Raw genomic sequence first — 19,785 nt, 5'->3', positions numbered from 1 at the left:
TTTAGAGGTGTATGATGGTGTGAAATCTGCTGCGACACAAACTCAGTCATGCTTTTTGAATTCAAAAAGTGTGAGAAAGTATTTTTATTTATTATAAATTCACCTGATAAATCAAACACTACATATTGCATTGACCCGATTTATATTGTAATACAAAGTAAGAAAACAGAAGTGACGAGCCGGGCTCAGTCTGGCTAATCTTACATGATCACTGAACATAAGAAGAGTTTCCTTTCAGATCATTACAGTGTTCTCAACATCAGTCTTCAGTATTTCTAATCTCTTCCTGAAGTGTCAGTAACCACTAAGAAACTTCATATTGAACTTCACTGCTCCTTCTCTGTGAATGTCAGCAAACTATCAATTCTTTGTTTTGAATCTAAGTTTTGGGGATAATTTCCAGTTTGTTAAAATAGGCTCTCGAACTGAACTGGATTTCAGACGCATCTAGACAAAAGTATTCCTTCTTCTGCTTGTTTCTCACATATACTTTTGTGAGGCACTTTGCAGGATTTGTCAAACCAACACTTCAAGTTTTCAGCACCACCTTTCTCCCCCATCCTCACACAGTCTTCTCCTTCAGGATTCTCCCCGTTGTTCGTCCAGTTATCAGGCTCCATTTTGTAATCTGTGCCACTCCAAAAACTAGAACCAAGAGATGGGGAAATAAAATAAAAATTTAAGTTTTGATAATGGAAGAGGAAGAGAAATGTTTGTTCATAAAAACAACCGAACCTCATTCCCAAACGTGAGTCATCCACCCATAACCAATCAGACTCTGTCTTTGAATCCGTCAGTCCAATCCAGAACTTGTCTTCATTAGCTTCCATTTTCCCTCTGAGTGTCCCCTCCAAGAATCTCTGGACAGGAAGAGTTGATGGAAATGACGATAGGGTTTACACTAAGAGTTTGAGCTGTGTTTAAGTGCAGATGAAACACATTTGAAGCCGTAAAAATGTATTGATTGAAACGCAGGACAGCAAAGCCAGTCTACCACACAACACTATTTCAGTCCCACCTGTTCGTCTTCACTGTCTATCTTGACGAGGTCTCCTCCTAGACCTTTGCAGTTTTTCCTGCTCTCATCCCAGGTTAACGTCTTGTTGTAGAAATGGTAGCACATTCTTCCATGAGACTCCCAGCCATGTTGACATTTTGAACATCTGTTACCTTTGAAGAGATCACAGTAATCAATCATCAAACGCTATGGAACCAAACCCACTTAATTTTATCCCTGAAATGTCCTTAATTTTTCATTACATAAACACTAATTATCCATTAAAAATAACATAGCTTTAAAAAAAAAAAAAAAGTAAGATTGGTATAATGGGTTTTTAAGAGCTTTATTCATGGGTTGATTTGTGGAGACACTAGTAATTAAGGGATTTTTCATGCCTTTTGTGCATGGTTTAGAGGGTTATTCATGAGATATTAAGGGAAAGTGCCTGTCTCCCTGAATTTTACATTAAATTAAAAAGTAAGGAGTCAAAAATGAAGGGGTGTTTACAGTAAGATGGTTTTGATGGGGTCTCCTGCATGAATAACTCCCTTAACTAATTTTTAAGGGGATTTTGCATGAATTAAGGGGTGAATTCATGTAAATATAAGGTTATATTAAGGGATTACAGGTTGGTAGAGATAAGAGATATGGAGGCGGCAGTAGCCTTGAGGAGACTGGAGGGTTGTGGGTTTGAATCCTAGACAGCTGCAACTTTTACAGAATAGTAAGTCAGTATGAAAGTAACATCTTATCTGTCAGTCTGTTACTGTTACCATCATATTAGTGATTAGTAAAGGCTGTAACTACATCAGGATCTGCATCAAACAATACAATAATAATAATAATGATAATAAATTTTATTTATAGAGCACTTTTCTTAACACAAGTCACAAAGTGCTTTACAGGAATAAAACAAATAACAATAGAAAATGGAATGAGAATAAAAGAAACAAGTTGAAAGCACACAGCACAAAGATATAAATGTGTGAAGAGCAAAATCCGTCATTTACCTGCAGGAGGTGGTTTGCAGGAGGAAGGATTGGTCTGCACCTTGCTGCAAGATCTCATGTGAGAAATCCGGTCTGTAATGAAAAAGGACAAAAGGATTTTACTGCTCTCCGTTTATCTCATCTTTATCTTTTCTTACATATCATACTAATACAGAAAAAGTAACAAGTTTCACAGATGTGCCGCCTGGCTGAGATCTTAGATTCTTCTTGACAGCGTTGTGCTCAGTCTCTGAAGCTGTTCCTTGATTTTTACAAAGTCTAAATAAATGCACTTTTACTGCTCTTTTATTAATTATCTGTTTAGTCAAAAGGTAGCAAGAGGTTTGGCAGAAACATACAGTAAGATCACTCCAAAATACACCAATCAATCAATATCAGAGATCAGTTGCCTGTTGAAATTCATTTGAGGAGGGATGCAAGGGATGCATGTGGTGGACTAAACATTTTACAGAGTTTCAGGCTCTTACCAGTGAGATTCTTCCTCACAGTGTCGTGCTCGGCTTCCAGCGCTTGGAGGCTTTTCTTGGTTTGCACGTTGTCATTATCTGTTTTTTTTAAAAACACAAAGCAGTCAATCAGGGTTAAACCTTCCTCTGCTGTTTTTACATTCCTTTGGCAATTCAATTAGTGCTTGATAACGACCGTGAGAGGGACTGTCAAAAAAAAAACTCCTTCCCAGATTATCAGAGTGATTACGTTTGTGTTAATATGTTCACTAAACCGGAGAGAGATGTGAACAAAAACGTGACATTTGTGAATTCTGACGGATTTTTATGTTTCAGAAAAAAACATCCATAACAGATATTTTGGCTTGGCAGTGTTTTTCTGCATTATTAAAGAATTAATAATAGAAGAACCTGAAATGAAGTGAGTCTCAACATTATTTTCTCGGTACAAGCTGTTATTTCGTTTGCTTGATTTGTCATGCTCTTACTGGGAAACAGTGTCTCAACACTTTTTTCTGAGCGCAAATCATTTCTTCACGCTGATGTATTTCAAAACAGCCGTCTCAGCAGAACAAGGTATTTGAAGAAACACATTTCACAGGAACCCAGTGTCGACTCACAGAGAAGGCCGAGAGCGACGGCAGCCGCTGCCAAGAGAACACAGAGGAACGCCAAGGCCGCTCTCTCTGGCTTACAGCCGCCTGCCGTGACCTTTGACCCCGCCGTTGAACCCGCTGCTTGCTGGGAAGCATCTGTTGAACAGTTAGAACAGGATGAGTTAGAGGAATTGGAAATTGTTTTTTTTTGTTTTCTTTAGTGAGTGGGTACTGTGCATCTTATATTTTTAGATTTTTCTTCTTCGTTGGTCAACAGCAAACAGGAAGTTTGAAGCAGTGTTCCTCTTTAGTAAACTGGATATTTGAACAGATGAATAGGAGTTAAAACACTGAATGCAACTATTCATAAGCCATATAATCACTATACTTATTCCACAGATGTTTTAAGTCACAATGAAACTGCATTCTGAGAGCATCTTGAGTCGTTAATGAGATGTATTTCCTGTTGAAACAGGATGTGGGGGGGGGGGGGGGGGGCATAATGTGGCGAGGAATAATACAAAAGAGATATCACAAATACAAATACATAACAGTTTTATTGGTTGGAATTTTTCTTTACACCTCCTGGTACATGATGATGTCACCACTGAAGATTTTGTTTTCAGGGAAGTAAAATGAGTCAAATAGGTGTAATGGTGCGATAGTAAGAATGAGCTAAAAAGGCGAAAACGTCATTTTTCATTTCAGAGTGGCTTTAAAGAGTTGACTTCAAGGACACTTCCTCATTCTTGTTTTTTTTTGTCCTGGCTGACTTGCCTTCTGACCACTTCTCTAATATTCACTGCTTAACCTGCAAGTAACTTGAAACTCCACACCACAAGCCGAACCACATGCCCATAACATACATCTCATTATAACCTCTAATTCTCAATAGAAATGGGGTAACGCTTTATGGATTTTTCCTCAATATCAATATATATATAATATAATTTCCCTCAGTAATATGTAACACTAGCACCTTATAAGCCCCATACTGAGCAAAGCACACTAAGAGCCCAATTATGTTAACAACTTCTTTACTGACTGCAATAAGCAGTAATGAGGCTATTGAGGGAAAACCCATATAAAGGGGTTTACTTGTGTATACTTGATTATGACTTGTTAATAGTGCAAAATAAGGTGCTAGTAAGTGGTTTGGAATGACTAATAATGAACCAATACACTACTAATATGCATGTCAATAAGCAATTTATTGATAGTTAATATGTGTTGCCTAATCTAAAGTGTTACAGGAAATGGTTGCCTAATTTCTGCGTTTTCTATTTTTGTGGGGACTTTCGGATCCAACAAGAGCGCTTCCTAACCGCTAACACCAACCCCTGAAACACTTTGTACTTCATCTTTTTCCTCATCTTCCCATCCTTCTCGGAGCGTTTTGGTCGACACTTGGTAGTTACCTGAGATGTAGTGGAGGGGAAACCCACCTAAACAACAGAGTTCACCCTCCTTTTAAGACTGATGTAAATCTTTATAATGTAAATTCCTAATATACGTCATTGTAGGTAGTTTCAGACTTAAACGTTATATGAAGATTTGGTCTTTTAAGGAGAAAAAAACACACACAAATGAATGCTTTTCTGAAAATAAAGTTGATTTTTGTTGTTATTGGTGGTTGTTTTCCTCATGGTGATCACCGACTGGAGGTCAAAGTTCACCCACCTTGTTTACCGAGCCGGGCGGTGGACGGGACGTCATGCTGAGCTATCCGGACTTCAGAATATGTGGTTTCGTTCTCTGAGGAAACTTTCCCTGGAACACAAAGCACCGAACCAAACTACTGACGGAGAAAACTTTTCTTTTGAAAATAACCTGTGTGGCTGTGGAGATTATATTTTACATTTATCCTCAGCATTCACATTTGACTTAACAGTTTGTTACAAGCATTTCTCATTACTGAGTTCACACTCCATGTATTTGGCACCAACAGTGTTCTGTTTTGGACCAAACCGTGAATGGGTTTTCATTGCTTTGACACAAAATTTTCTAATTCCATGAATTGTCACTCAAAATCAACCAGCACCAAAACTCTACACATCTACAGCCCACTTTGTATATACTCTTTGAGAATCTGATAACTGTATGGTCAAAACCTAACATAAAATTCTAGCTAATAGATAGATAGATAGATAGATAGATAGATAGATGGATAGATAGATAGATAGATAGATAGATAGATAGATAGATAGATAGATAGACTAAAAATCAACCAGTCCTATAAGAATAAATCGTTAAGAAACATGATGTAAACAGAGATGTCCTGGATCAGATTTGAGACTCACCCCCAGATTTGCCCTCGGCCCTTTTGGGGCTCTTGAACTTCACGTCAGCATACACCACAGCAGACATTATCACACAGCTGTGAGAACATCGTAGACGTTACTCAGACTAAGACACAGTCCCCCAAAATAAACTTCCCTGCTCGACACAAGGAAGAAATGCTTCTTCCCCAAAATCACCTTTTTTTTTTTGCTTCTTTTTTTGATTGCTGTTTTGATTGCAGGCGTGAACTTCCCTTTTGTCTCGGCAAACAAATGGTTTATAATCTGCAAGGGCGACCAGGGCTGTACAGATGAAATGTTGGCCTATTTTGAATGTAGTTTGAATTTAGGAAAAGGTGAAAACCCTCAAATGATTCACCAAACTTTACCATGTAATGTAACCACTATTTTATTGACATGATGAGGAAGTAGTATTTTTTGTTTTAAAAATGTGTAGAATTGTCAAGCTGTCTAAACCAAAATGTGAATTGTCTGAAGTGGAGAGTGTGAAACATTGAATTAAAATCACCATTTATTATAGTCTACTAACCCCTGGTACATCATAAAGATTATTTTATTATTTTATTATACTATAAAATTCCCCTGCACCTCGTCTTATGAACTGACCTGTGCTTTTGATCATGCATTTGATTGACATTTGAAAAGAACACTTGAATTTTTACATAATTATCCTGTACTGTTATCATTCATGAATATTTTGGAAGCTGAATTACTTAATTTAAATTGTATTGTTTTTGTATAACTTGGAATTGTATGTATTGTATGTATGTATATTGGAATTGTAATCACAATTGTATAACTTTTCCTGGCTCTTTTCCAGTTTTCACAACGCAGGTCAATCCGGATGTCGATCGAGAGGCGTTCCTCTCATTTCAGCCAATCAGCGTAGAGAATAACTGACCGAGCTGTCTGGCGACTAATCAAACGGTCGTATTGTCCAGCAAGGGGCGGGTTTTAGTCGCTGATAACGAAAAGGAGGCGAGGGCGCTTCCTTTCCTAGCCGAGTTGGCAGTTAAGCAAACTGTCACAAGGACGGTACAGACTTTGCTAAAGTTTCTGCCCTCCGGTTTCCTGCCGCAGACATGGCCCCTACCGCGCAGCTGAAAGAGGCAGTGGCCGAGGTGCACGAGGGGATCCGGGCGATCCTGCTCGGACCTCCCGGGGCCGGGAAGGGAACCCAGGTGAGCTAACCTAGCTAACGTTAGCCTTAGCTGCGGAAAGGCGCATGGCCGACAGTAGTACGAGCTAATGCTAATGCTAATGCTAACCTACCTGTTTCAACCTGCTGCCATTGGTCATCGCAGCTACCTGCAGCTTGGACCGCTCTGTGAAAAAGTTAACTAGCTTGGAGTGCATGATGGATGTCATTCATTCATTCATTCATTCACTTGTGTGTTTGTTAGCTTCAAGGTGAAGTTACAACAACTTCATCAATATTAAACTCACTGCGGACAAGTGATACACTATCAGAGGAAAAGGTACTGGGCTGTGTGGGTACAGCCAAGCCACAGTAGTGCCACTGCCACATCATACACTGTGAGAATTAAAGCCCAGTGACAGGATGCAGCTGTGTGCCTTTATTCTGCCTGTGTGTCATATGGCATTAACACTGCAGGCCAGACTTGTCTAGCTGATAAGATGCCACTTAATGTGTCACTGAAGCCAGCTTATCTCTGTCTCACACGCAAACAAACACACACACACACACACACCACTCTAAAGCCACATGATGTACTGTCATGAAGAGAAGGTAGAGCCCCTGTGACAGAATGTGCATCGGTGTATATGATGTGGCATCAGAGTGGCATGGCAGAGGATTTCAGACAACCTAGCATCAAGTGACAGTTCATCAGCTAGGCCACTTCCCATTCTGGCCAAACCAGTGTTTCAGGAATTTCAACCAGTCTTGAAATAATAGGACAAACCTTATTATTTACAGCTGCTAGGCATGGATGAAAGCATATTGCCTCACTCAGATATAGACCTACTTTTTTTTGCCAAGAGGCTATGACATGAAAGAGTGAAACCTGTACGTCTGACTGAAGAGAGTGATGTAAACTTCGTCACAATCAGAAGTCTTAATCGTGCCCTCACCTGCACATTGTAGTAAAGCTGCACAATTAATTGCGTATAATCATGTTCTGTCCTGATTTTAATTTCAGTCAGGTGTAGCATTGGGCGCTCTTTATGCTTGCAGTTTATTAACACCTGTGTATAAACAGCACCAGTAGCAGTTGCAGCTGCAGCTCTAATTACACTGTTAAACCCCCTCAGCCACACTGGGGGAACATGAGGGAAATTAAAAAATGATGCCAGTGCGCCTGTTTGCTCTTCAGGTTCAAGTTGAATGATTCTTGTTTCATTCAAGCTTATTTTTGCCTTTTTAGAGAGTTCACAGCAGAGAGAGACACAGGAAATATTTGGGAAAAGAGAGCGGGAGATGACATGTGACAAAGGTCCCAGGCCTGATCTGAACCCGGGACATTGTGGTTACACAGTATGTGTCTTAGCCAGCTGAGATGTTCCAACCCAGCTTGTTTTGGCTGACTGTCCTGTTCTCATTCAAATATTTAGTGGTCAAGATGTTGATATAACATATAATTAATGTGGTAAAATTATTTTGTTCCTCAAATCAAGACGATAACCATGATTTAATAATTGCAATCAAACTGCCTAGCCAAATAAATGGGATGGTCATTTTAGCCATAATGATGCAGCTGTACACACTGTACCAAAGTCAAAGTATTTTAGGGACAGCGATCCCTCCCAGAGGCACATAGTTGTGGTCTGATTGCAAGACCACACTTGCACAATTCCCATAATTCAAAATTATTTGTGTTGTAACTTTGTAGAAGACAGAAACCCAGATGTCAGTGAAGTTTTCCTTATCACTAAAAATTGTCAAAATGGCGTTGTTAGGTCTGTGTATGTATTTCCTGGTCCACTCTTATCCACTCACACACGTGCACACTCTGGGATTATTTCTGGGCATTATATATCTGCTGCTTCTGTCATCGTTGTTGTAATCTGTTTTTTCTTCTTTGTAAAGCACTTTGTGACACTCCTGTGTAAGTGTCCTGTAAACAAAAGGTAGTATGTTGTATCCTGGTATGTAGATGACTGTAGATGTGTGGTCTGAAGTTAATGTTCAGCACGACTTTCCTAAACAGTCTCACTTCTCACCACAGCAGTCTTCTCTCTGGCACGTTGTCCCCAAAATATTAGGGAGACCCTTCTTGCTACTGAGTTGCACTTTCGTTTCCACAACCTGTATCTCATCTGTCGAAAGGCTCTTTATCTTCATCTCCCTGATGTGACTGCATTAAATTTACAAGGCAAAATCAATAAAGGATCCCAACTTTCACCCGGACAGTCCGCTTCATGTGAAGAGTAGGTGTTCCTAATAATTTTGTACATTCATAAGTTGGGTTATATGCCTGTGACAACTAATTATGCTAGAAATCTAGGGTGGCTTGGCCAGTTCAACTTGTTTGAGATTACAGAGCTGTAACCAAATAAAGGTACATAATTACCACTACTGAAAACTGCCTCACAGCCGCAGCCCATCTCAAAATACGTAAGCCACTTTCACTGTTTTCCCAGTCGACCTCCAAATCATGGTTGTCTATTTCCCAGCATAGCGGCTAGAATAGTTCACCAGTATTTGGCTGGTAGGTGTTGATAACTTCCAACTGTAATAATAATCACTGGTATCATGGTTGCTCTCTCCCTGCAGGCCCCTCGGCTAGCGGAGCAGTACTGTGTTTGCCACCTGGCCACAGGAGACATGCTGAGGGCCATGGTGGCGTCAGGCTCCCCGCTCGGCAAGAAGCTCAAGGAGACCATGGACTCTGGAAAACTGGTAAGATTTATGTAAGATTTCGGCTCATCTGTTTCTGTCTATCCGTGTGCGTGTCTCTTTTCTCTCTGCCCTCTTCCAGTGTCTCTGAGGCTGCGTTCACATCACAGTCCTTCATGCTCAATTGCTGCTCACATAATTTTTTATTTCTTTTATGACAGCTCATATTTATTCTACAGTAGAACTGTGACCTACATCTGATACCAAGATGAACTGACAGCAATGTTCAAAAGACATGCATGTGTGCAGAGCAACAAACAAAAGATGTCACATCTGTTTTTGTTTCCAACCCGTCTCACTTGCGCTATGCGCCTTTTGAGTTCTGATTGAATTGTGGCGTCTCCTCAAATACCAACCACGTCGGACATTTGGCTTTCTTTATATTGTCGGCGGCAAAATGTGACACCAGAAGTATGACAGTTGTCTCAGATGAATTGAAAATATTCAACTCAAGCCAGTTCACGCTGATTAGAAAACATCAGATCTGTCACGTGTGAGGATCTCAGTTTTTTTTGTCATATACCTCCCATTCATTTCTAACAGGGGCTTTTTTTTCGCCTGACCTTTCCATCCTTTTTGCATTCCCGACAGCATCCCTGATCATTAATTATCTGTTTCTATGCACCTGTTGCGTAACTCTTTGTCTCTGACCTTTTCACAGTCTCAGCATGTGACTGTTGCTCATTGTGATTTCTCAGAACCTGTGTGTGTATATCCATGACATGTCTATTTGCCATCTGTTAGTCTGTATCTATATCCACAGTACAAACAAGTCTCTTTTCTGTCTTCATACAAAACGGCTCCATTTATTGTCATGAGGGGAAATTCAGTTTGCGAGGCCAGTACAGGAAATGGCGCTCATCAAACACACAAATGAACAACACACGACACGTTGTTGACTCACAGCTCATGTGGATCTTAGACAGAGCTGCCGCTGTGTTGGAAGCAGCAAATATGGATGTGAACGGTATGAGAAAGTCTTTTTCTTTCACCTGCAGGTCAGCGATGAGATGGTGGTGGAGCTCATAGAGAAGAACCTGGACACGCCCCCCTGCAGGAACGGCTTCCTATTGGACGGATTCCCCCGCACAGTCAAACAAGCAGAGATGGTTAGGATTTGATTCAGCGTCACTTTTCCATACTGCTGTCTCACAATGTGAAACAAAACTTCCTGGAGTGCAGAAGTAATGATATAAACAAATAGCCACACACACGGGTCAGCTGTGTTGTTTTCACCTCTTTTCTAAAGCTTGTTGTCAAATTTGGCCCGAGTCGTAGCTCCTCCCGACCCATTCAGTAGCTTTTCTTTTTTTTTTTAAACTAGCTCATCTCCTCCCTCGCTGTTTGAAAGCAGTGCTCTCCCCTTCCCATCCCTGAAAACAATTCTGGTAATGGCGGAATCGATGAAGCAAGCGAGTAAACTTGTTACTCTTCACTTGTCATTGTGGGACATGTAACCTTCAGCGAGAGAAAAATCTGGCAAAGCGAGACTGGTAACCGGAGAAATTTCTCCGTTGGTACGTTTATTTTAGCCATTAGCCTTTATGCACATGTCCTTAAGGGCTGCCGTCACCCAGTAGCTTTGCTGTGTGTTTGCAAAGTGTGTTTGCAAAATGTGTTTCGGTTTCTGTCACCCTCTAGTGGTCGGACAATCACTTAGTGTAGCTTTAATCACAATCACAGTTTCTGCACCAATGTCACAGAGAGATATCAACACCTTACTGAGTGACAATACAGTGTAAGGAGACAGTAGAAGATATATTCTGGACTGTGGTATGAACATATCACTCTACATGTTGTTGATGTCGGGTGAAAACCTCATAACTCCAGGTTTGGTGTTTCAACCAAAACTAGTGCAGTGCCCGTTCGGTTTGAGCCCCGCTGCTGCACAGAGCGCTGTTCGCTTGTTTATTCAAAGTTTATTAATATTGAACGTGTCACGTGTCCAAATTGCACCAAATCCGACACTGCACGTCCTCGGGTCCCCAGCAATACACACGCCAAGTGTGAAGTCGATCGGATGAACGGTTCTTGAGATATGCGACGGACACACACACACACACAGCTCTGTCTGTGTGTGTGTGTGTGTGTTCCTTGGTTTATAGTATGATGACTCCATGTTCTTCTGTGGGATCAGAAAATCATACGATCCTTGGTGTTACGAAACCTTTTCAAAACCAATTAGATGAGCTAAAAAATAAATGGAGCTGAAAACAAGGTGGTTTTTCTTAGTTATCAAAAAAAAAAAGAAAAGATTTTCACTTGATGACAGCAATATGTTCTTATGCCTTTTTACATTTTAGGCATTTAGCTGATACTCTTATCCAGAGTGACATGAGTCGTCGTCATGTAAGAGACGAGTGCTAGGAAAAGAAGTAAGAGCCAAGGAGAGGGAAGGGATTTTTTTTTTTGCCAAGCACCATTAATCGAATCAATATCGGCCATATTTTATATTTACCTCCCTCTGTTTCTGTCTTCCAGCTGGACGACTTGTTGGACAAGAGACGTGAGAACCTGGACTCTGTGATCGAGTTTGCAGTTGATGACTCCCTGCTGGTCCGCAGGATCTGTGGCAGGTACGAGCCGGAGGGAGCGGGAATTAATTATTTAAGACGAGAGCAAGAATGCCGTTTGATTTATTTCCCAGGTACGTACCCGGCAGACACTGATAGCGTATTATTTGCCAGCTTGGTGCTTCTCCTCGGACTGAGAAGCTCCTCATTCTGTAAGTCCAGCCAGGCAACTCCATTGATTAATGTGAAAAGAAGAGTCTGGGACAGTGAGATAATGTTGGAGGGAAATGAAGCGTGAAAGCATGCGATTAATGGGGAAGGCGGCCTGGGGGTTTGAGAGAGAGCGCCCCGGGGACTGGAAGGTCGCAGGTTGAATCCTTCCAGAAGTCGGCGTGTCGCTTCCTGCTGAAATGTGTTTGAACAGAACGCCGAACCCCCGCCTGCTCATTGTCCGGCTTTTCTGTAAACTCCTGCGGTGAAATGCTGCATGTGTATTGTGGATAAGTGAAGAGGCAAAAATCCAAATTACAAAAAATCCAAGTGTTTAATACGGCCTTTGAGTGCTTTGCAAATCCTTAACAGCTGTAACCTGATTTTGTACGTCCATGTCGAAACTTTGTGTTACAAAACAATTTAAAAACTGTTTAACAGAACTCACTGTACTTGAAAACTGACTCTGTTCAGAAAACAGGCGGCAGTGTTTTCAGAGACCTTCATCTGCGCGCGTGTCAGTGGTTTAGGAACCGCAAAGACCTTTTGTTGCCGTGTTTTTGCCATTACCGCACCTTTTTTGTCCCCTTTAATTCACAATAACCGCCCTATTATGTGTGCCAAGCTGAATAGAGAACACTTCTAGTCGGTCTTTAGAGAGCCATCTCTCTGTCCATGGGGGTCCTTTGTGAGGAAGTGGCTGTCTGCAGTCTTTTGAAGCCCAAGTAGGACAAGGGCAGCATGTGGGATGTGAACAGGAGTGTTAAACTGCCGGTGAGTCACTGTGGCTGTCTGACCCTCATCTGTCCTCCTCCTCCTCTCTTCTGCTCCCTGTTCTTTCCCGACCTTGTGCCGTCCTCCACCTCCTCTTCATCGTCTCCCAGACTAATTCATCAGCCAAGTGGCCGCTCCTACCACGAGGAGTTCAACCCCCCCAAAGAGCACATGAAGGATGACGTAAGTCGTTTTCACCATCAGCCCACTTACAGCCACTTCTGGCCAAACTGCCTCCTACCTAAAATGACAGCCAGACTTCAAATTGGCGAAGATGAGAACGTTTACAGCTAAGTGTTGTGACTTGCTCTGAATGTACAAAATAACAGGGACACTTAACTCTTTTCATGAAGCACACTGATGATGAGGTGAATCCAAGTAAAAGCCATTTTCCCGTATTGATTTTTCGGATTAAATCTATACCAATCAGAAAGAAGGAGATGCCAATAAAGAGAAGCAGACGAGTTGGAGAAGTATTTTTAACCTTTGATACAATTGAGATGTTGATTGTGCAAAAGGTTGCTGCAGTTCAAATATCAGGAAGATGTCCCTAATATTTTGAACATTTGGTGTATTTCTCCATTTGCATCAGTGGTTTATTGAGAGGGGGAAAAGTTTTTACAAGGTGCTGACAGATTACCATTTCTTTTTTTAATTAAAACTATGTGGGGGAAAAAGTGTGTCTGCGCTCAAAGATGATACATATGGTTACCAAGGAGTGGGATTTGAAGGAGTAAGGTAAGTCTGTGCAGGACACTACTTTAGAAACTCTGATAGGCATTGCACTGCATGATGCTAGACAGAATGAGAGTGAATTTGTCTTGATGGCATTGGTGCAGAGACATAACAAACAGTACCAACTAACACACATGGTGCAAACAAACAGCACCTGGATCTGTTCCCCAGCTCCCACAGTTGGTACTTTTGATCCCCATTTTACTTCATTTAAATAGGTTACTTTAAACAACGCCGTGTTTCTGGGGGATTGTGCATCAGACGGACTGTGTGTGTTTTTCTCTCTGTATACATGTGTAACGCGTGAAACCCGGCGGCTCATCTGCAAACAAAGCACCATTCACAGCGACACACAATCCCCTGGCTTAGAAAGGAGGGCTGCCAGTTGCATGAGTTCCAGTTTTTATATTGATGCAACAGAAAAGGATTTCAGCACAGCAACAAGTTGTGTGTGTGTGTTTGTGTGAGGGAGAGAGAGAGAGAGAGAGAGAGAGAGAGAGAGAGTGAGTGAGTGAGGCTTGGTTGGGTTGCGATGCGAAACCAAGACGAGATCAATGTGGAGAAACTAAAGAGCACTGGCCTAATTTTAGACAAGAATTGAAACAGTGTGTGCTATTATACAGGCTTTTACAAAACTCAATCATGTCATCTGTTTTTCTCTTTTCATCTCTCTTCATTTCCTCTCTTTTATCCATCTCCACCCCGCCTGCACATCTCTCTTCTTTCTCTCTCTCATCCCATTTCCTACCACCTCGTTTTTCCACTTTTTTCCCCTCAATTCTGATTTCTGATTTTATCCTGCTGTATCCTCTCTTCCCCTTCTCTCTCCTTCACAACTCACCTCTCCTTTCTTTCTCTCTCTCTCTCTCTCTCTCTCTCTCTCTCTCTCTCTCTCTCTCTCTCTCTCTCTCTCTCTCTCTCTCTCTCTCTCTCTCTCTCTCTCTCTCTCTCCTCTCTCTCTCTCTCTCTCTCTCTCTCTCTCTCCCAGGTGACGGGCGAGCCCCTGATGCGCGTAGCGACGACAACGCCTCGACGCTGCGCTCTCGCCTGGACGCCTACCACCGGCAGACGGTCCCTCTGGTGCAGTACTACAGAGCCAGGGGGCTGCACACCGCCATCGACGCCGCCCAGGCGCCCAACGTCGTGTCTTCGCCTCCATCGTAGCCGCCTTCTCTGCCGCCACGGAAACCGCCGCCCGAGCCTGTAAAGACCAAGTGTTCTTCATTTAAAAACTCTCCTCTTCCTCCCCGTGTCCCCTCTCTCCCAAAGCTGCACACACCTGTTTCTTTCTTTCTTTCTTTCTTTCGGGGTTTGGAGATTATGCAAGAGTCGATCAAGTGGCAACAAAATGTAGCGAAGGTGCATGCGTCACCCAGATGTAAACATGGAAGATGGAGACATTAGCAATTTTGGAAATATATTCCAGTTTATTTCTGTAACCATCATAAAAGCATGTCTCAAAAGACTTTATGTAGAACAAACGTACCTACACTCACGAGCACTTTATTAGGAACACCTGTACACCTGCTTATTCATGCAATTATCCATTCAGTCAATCATGTGGCAGCAGTGCAATGCATAAGATCATGCAGATACAGGTCAGCAGCTTCAGTTCATGTTCACATCAAACATCAGAATGGGGGAAAAAATGTGATCTCAGTGACTTTGACCGTGGCATGGCTGTTGGTGCCAGACGGGCTGGTTTGAGTATTTCTGAAACTGCTGATCTCCTGGGATTTTCACGCACAACAGTGTCTAGAGTTTACACAGAATGGTGCGAAAAACAAAAAAACATCCAGTGAGCGGCGGTTCTGGGGACGGAAATGCCTTGTTGATGCGAGAGGTCAGAGGGGAACGGCCAGACTGGTTCTAGCTGACAGAAAGGCTTCAGTAACTCAGATAACTTCTTTACAGCTGTGGAGAGCAGAAAAGCATCTCAGAATGCAACACGTCCAACCTTGAGGTGGATGTCACTTTGGTAGCCGGTTGACATTGAGCTGAAAGCTGATACCCACCCAGTATTGGTGTTCCTAATAAAGTGCTCGGTGAGTGTAGATCGAACTAATCAACAATCAATCACAAAACAAAATGAAGCAGTACAGTATGTTGTTGCTGTTACCTCTGCCTTTCACAAATATAGAAATGAGACTTAACAATTTGACATTTGGCATAACAGAATGCCTCTATAACAGAATGCATCAATACTTCTCCGAAATATTGATGTTCGTTGCATATTGTTTGCCTTCACTGGACTTTGTTTTGCTCTTGAATAATCTGTTTCTCTGCCCTTTCCTCTTCTCTTTCTGTACTTCCCTAAAGGCAGAAACGCATTGGAAGCGTCAGACGCACGCGTTTTCAAACTTGCCGGACATTCTGAAAACGCAGTTGGACACCACTGCCCCCCAAAGCAGGTGTTTTGCATGAGGTGTCACTGTAACGCTGTAACTATTGAGCTGTTCTGAGGCAAAGGGACATGATGCAACTCTCTAATCAGGGTGTTATTGCTGAGAAGTAAGCTACAGGAAGCCAGAACAAAGATGAAACCCAAAAAAACACCTCCGAACTAAGTGGGTAATTTTGCTAGCAACATACATTTATTGAAGTATATGGAGAAAACGTGAACTCTGTGTAGTCTAGCAGAAGCAGACTGTAGAACAAGGAACTTCTTCCCTGTCGCTCTAAAGAAAATGACACGCTCATGTTTCCCATCACAGATGCAGGTTCCAGTGCGTTTGGGCCTTTGTCTTTTCCTCTACCTCTCACCCAGGACATTCCTCCTTTTTTCCCCCTTTTTTTTCTCCTTCCTTCTCTTCGTCCATCAGCGTAATCTACTGTCTCCTCTTCTTCTTCTTCGTGGCTCCTGGCCCCAGCACTCCTCTTCTTCCTCCTCTTCCTCCTCCTCCTCCTCTCCACTTGACTCCTGGCTGCTCTCAGTATCTTGGACTCTATGGATTACCTTTTGGACATAAGAGAGACTGTACTGGTTAAATTGTAATTGAAAATGTGATTGATGGCAATTGATAATGCAGTGTGCCTTTTACTGTGAAATAGACTGTACAGTACTTGTACTATAGAAAATATATTATAGCCCTTGATAGTCAGTGGTGTGACATCAGCGCAGAGTGGTCTCTGTCTGGACCAGGTTTACAGACTGGGTTTTGTTAGCAGCATGCCGCTGTCAGCTTCTTCCTGGCCATGCACGTGTTTTCCAGCCTGTTTCTTTTCTCTGATTAGACCAGAGCAGATTTCTGAGCTTAGTACATGTATCTGAATCTGTCAATCGGGAGTGTTGATTTGTGGTCAGACCTGGGCCAAATACGATATGTGGGCTTTGCCAAAAGTTTAAACAATCACAGGAATATAAACAGAAGCGCCAAGTGCTCAAAGATATCACAAACTAAAAGGTGCACTTGAAAAAAAAATCTGAAATTGTCAAAATTCGAAGAGAGCCGTACAAGACTTACTTCAGGCACTGTTGTGCAGAGGAGGAGGGTAAAGTCAAAAAGCCTTTATTTCAAATTAGGGCAAATCTAGGGCAATAAAAAACACCAGGGCAATAAAAGGTTTGGGAGAGAACCAGCCACACCCTGAGGAAGACCCTGCACGTGTTTTTTTTGTTTTGTTTTTTTATTGCCCTAGATGTGCCCTAATTTGAAATAAAGGTTTTCTAACTTTATCCTCGTTTTCTATGCAAGAGTGCCTTAAGTAAGCCTCTCTTTCAATTTTGACAATCTCAGGAATATATGCAAAAGTCAGCTGAGTAAACCTTTCTGCGGTTGACAAATGACCTGACACAATACAGTAATGTAAGAAAGTGAAACTCTATCGATGCCCGTAGGTAAATGAATTATCCTGGCAGGGTAAACTCCAACCATCTGCTACGCCAAGCAGGTCAAAACAAACACAAAACTATTTGCTCGCAAACAGTATTTCATCCAGGTCTCGTCCGGTCACATGACCGTGTGAACGCCACTGTGGCTCAACAGGCAAACTGTGTGTCGTAGAATATTTTAAGCAGACAGGCGCAGCACTTTTATTCTAGGAAGCCTAATGCATACGGGACTAGCTGCACCTACACATTCCCCGAGTCTCTCCTTAATTGTTAATGTTAGTGGTAATGGATGTTTTATGAGGCGTTGAAACTGTCCAGAGCGTTTTCCCTGCTGTTCGCTCTAATGTCGTCTAGTGTTTGGTTCCTGGATACGGATGGCTGAGACCAAACAAACTGTAGGGAATACTGGGGGGATTTAAACGCAGATAGGTTTCACAGTAGATATAAATAGAACCAACTTTTTGGCAAATAAGCTTTCTGGTCAACTAACCTTTCTGCAGTGACCTCTGAGTCCAGTGTTTAGTGTGCTGCGGTGCATGCTAGTGCTTTTGAAACCGCAAGCTAGTTTGTACTGACCTTCACTAAACACAGACCTTACTAAATTACCATGCACTGTAGTGAACAAAATCTATCATCTATTTTTGCATCCAATGAGCCTCTATAGTTTTTGTCAGTGTGCAGGCTTTTTCTGATTTATATTGGACTGTAGGGAACTACAGAAGTACCAGATACAAAAAAACAGGAAAGTTGATCAAAGAGCTTATTTGCCCAAAAAAGTGTTTCTTTAACATCAAAATAGTCTTGTTTTGTTGTGAAGATGCTTTAGGAAAACCGCACCCAGGCCATTCTCACTTGTTAACTGAGTTTAATCCAAATATGTGAGTGAAGATGGCATAGTAAAACAAAACAAGTAATTTCAGGGATACTATTGGAAATGTAGAGTAATCTCAACGTCGGCACTTTCGGACCAAGAATGTAGAAGTTTTAGAAGTTGAACTCCCCGTTTTTTTCCCCCTGAAGTCTCTTATCAAGTCTGTATTTAAAATTTAGGAAAATGCGTTCTCTCTCTCTCATCAGTGTCCAGAGTTCAGGGGCCAGTTGGACGAAGTTAGTTTAAGACTGATCTGAAGTTTAAATGTTGTTGGAAGTGAAGTCGGTGTCTTTGTGTGCGGAGCCTCTGGGCCCGTTCTCACAAAGCCTCCCACAGCAGGAGCGCCGCTCTGAGATCACAGTTTATGTGAAAGGAATCAGATCAAAGAGACGAGGTGACGGATGTTGGTCACTCAGCCTCGAGCAATAAGTCCGTCTAGGAAATGTTTTGACTCTGGGCCTTTTGTTGGCCCAGACGGTGTTCCCAAAGGCGTCTTTTTACCAGTTTTACCTTTGTTCCACTGGTTTGAGCTTTTTTTCCAAAATGGCAAATCCACCATTTGTGAAAAACTCACACCTACTCTTGAATTGATTGTACAAAATTAAAACAAATTATGATACTTTGAGAAAAACTGCAAAATGAGAGTAGTAGAAAAAGTGATCTTCTGAAGTTTAGCTATCTTGAATGATCAACTTTACGTGTTTTTTTCCTCCCAAAATGGATAAATGGCATTGTTCAATTAGACAAAGACGGCTGGGTCTCAGCTCGGCTCGGGGTTCGTCTCCCCTCTGAACCTGGTGTTTGTGTTTCTGGGTATGAACACAATCTTGCATGCAGACTGTGTCACCTTCAGTTTCCCCCGAACGCCAATGCTTCTCTATTCTCTGGGGGTTGTTGTGAGGAAAAACAATAGCAGATGTTCAGCGGCCCCACTAGGCCGTTTTCAGTCGTATATTTAGCTCGACTAGACAACTTCATGCTGAATTTCCCCCCCAACAGTGTTTCACTGTGCTCAGTGATGCCTTTGTTCCCTTTTTTTTAATTCATTTTTGAAAGCTGTGAATGTATAAAGTTTACGTTGAAGGTTAATTTAGTAAACAGAAAGCCTGGCTGTTTTTTATGAACTGTAGATGACTGTTACTTTTGAATGTGTTACTTTAAAGCGGATGAACGCTGGAACCCTAATTGCACTCAAAGATGGACAGTAGTAATTTACAATGTTCCTACATGTCCAAGAAGACACTGTAATGCTAACTAATGTCCATTCCTCTTCATAATTCCAGCATTTGAATGTCTAATGTTTGATGTCTGTAATTCACCCAAGACTTTTTCTTCCCCTTTCTCTCCCTTTGTTTTCCAGCTGGTTGAATCCTGTGCTGCTCCATTCCCACCATGGCGAAGGATTTGGAGGGAGGGAGGGAGGGAGGGAGGGAGGGGGGACGGAGGGATGTTTGGAGGGAGGGAATACAAACTAGAGGGAGTCCCGATACCATACAACTTAACGTTAATTTTGCAGTGCTGCTGGACTGTGTGTTGTCGGTGCATTACTGTTTCCGCTGCATTCTGATAGGAACGAGCAAAGCCATCTTATTCTAATATTCCCCATGTTTCCCCTTCTAATAAAACTCAAGATGCTTTT

At 42.0% G+C, this 19,785-nt stretch overlaps 2 protein-coding genes across 2 annotated transcripts; one reads left to right on the top strand and one right to left on the bottom strand.

The window, feature by feature from the left end:
- Nucleotides 1-140: 140 nt before the first annotated feature.
- LOC139639474 (C-type lectin domain family 4 member E-like) lies at nt 141-3,166 on the bottom strand. The gene is made up of 6 exons (XM_071513575.1): nt 3,077-3,166; nt 2,478-2,555; nt 2,011-2,082; nt 1,019-1,170; nt 736-860; nt 141-645 (listed from the first exon to the last, which is right to left on the bottom strand). Exons 3-6 carry the CDS (start codon nt 2,066-2,068, stop codon nt 438-440), a joined length of 543 nt encoding a protein of 180 aa, XP_071369676.1. The 5' UTR covers nt 2,069-2,082; nt 2,478-2,555; nt 3,077-3,166; the 3' UTR covers nt 141-437.
- A 3,165-nt stretch (nt 3,167-6,331) lies between these two features.
- On the top strand, nt 6,332-14,672 carry ak2 (adenylate kinase 2). Its single transcript, XM_071513574.1, is given in 8 exon segments — nt 6,332-6,533; nt 9,089-9,214; nt 10,210-10,320; nt 11,693-11,787; nt 12,819-12,891; nt 14,432-14,450; nt 14,453-14,586; nt 14,589-14,672. Coding segments are annotated over 8 exon segments (741 nt in total). The 5' UTR covers nt 6,332-6,434.
- Nucleotides 14,673-19,785: the final 5,113 nt, after the last annotated feature.

The sequence above is a fragment of the Centroberyx affinis genome, unplaced genomic scaffold (assembly GCF_046629955.1).
Source record: "Centroberyx affinis isolate AG114_WGS23_722 - 3 ecotype Tasmania unplaced genomic scaffold, CSIRO-AGI_Caff_v1 ptg007322l_1, whole genome shotgun sequence".
Lineage (NCBI taxonomy): Eukaryota > Metazoa > Chordata > Actinopteri > Beryciformes > Berycidae > Centroberyx > Centroberyx affinis.
The sequence above is the reverse complement of the archived record's forward strand: the minus strand, read 5'-3'. Positions and strand labels throughout refer to the sequence as shown.

Bases quoted from the DNA above. Each gene is read 5' to 3' on its own strand.
- LOC139639474 (XM_071513575.1), bottom strand. From the start codon at position 2,068: ATGAGATCTTGCAGCAAGGTGCAGACCAATCCTTCCTCCTGCAAACCA. The intron at 861-1,018 runs GTGGGACTGAAA...CTTCCTGTCCAG, and splicing joins TAGACAGTGAAGACGAACAG to AGATTCTTGGAGGGGACACT. The intron at 646-735 runs GTTCGGTTGTTT...TCTTGGTTCTAG, and splicing joins GACTCACGTTTGGGAATGAG to TTTTTGGAGTGGCACAGATT.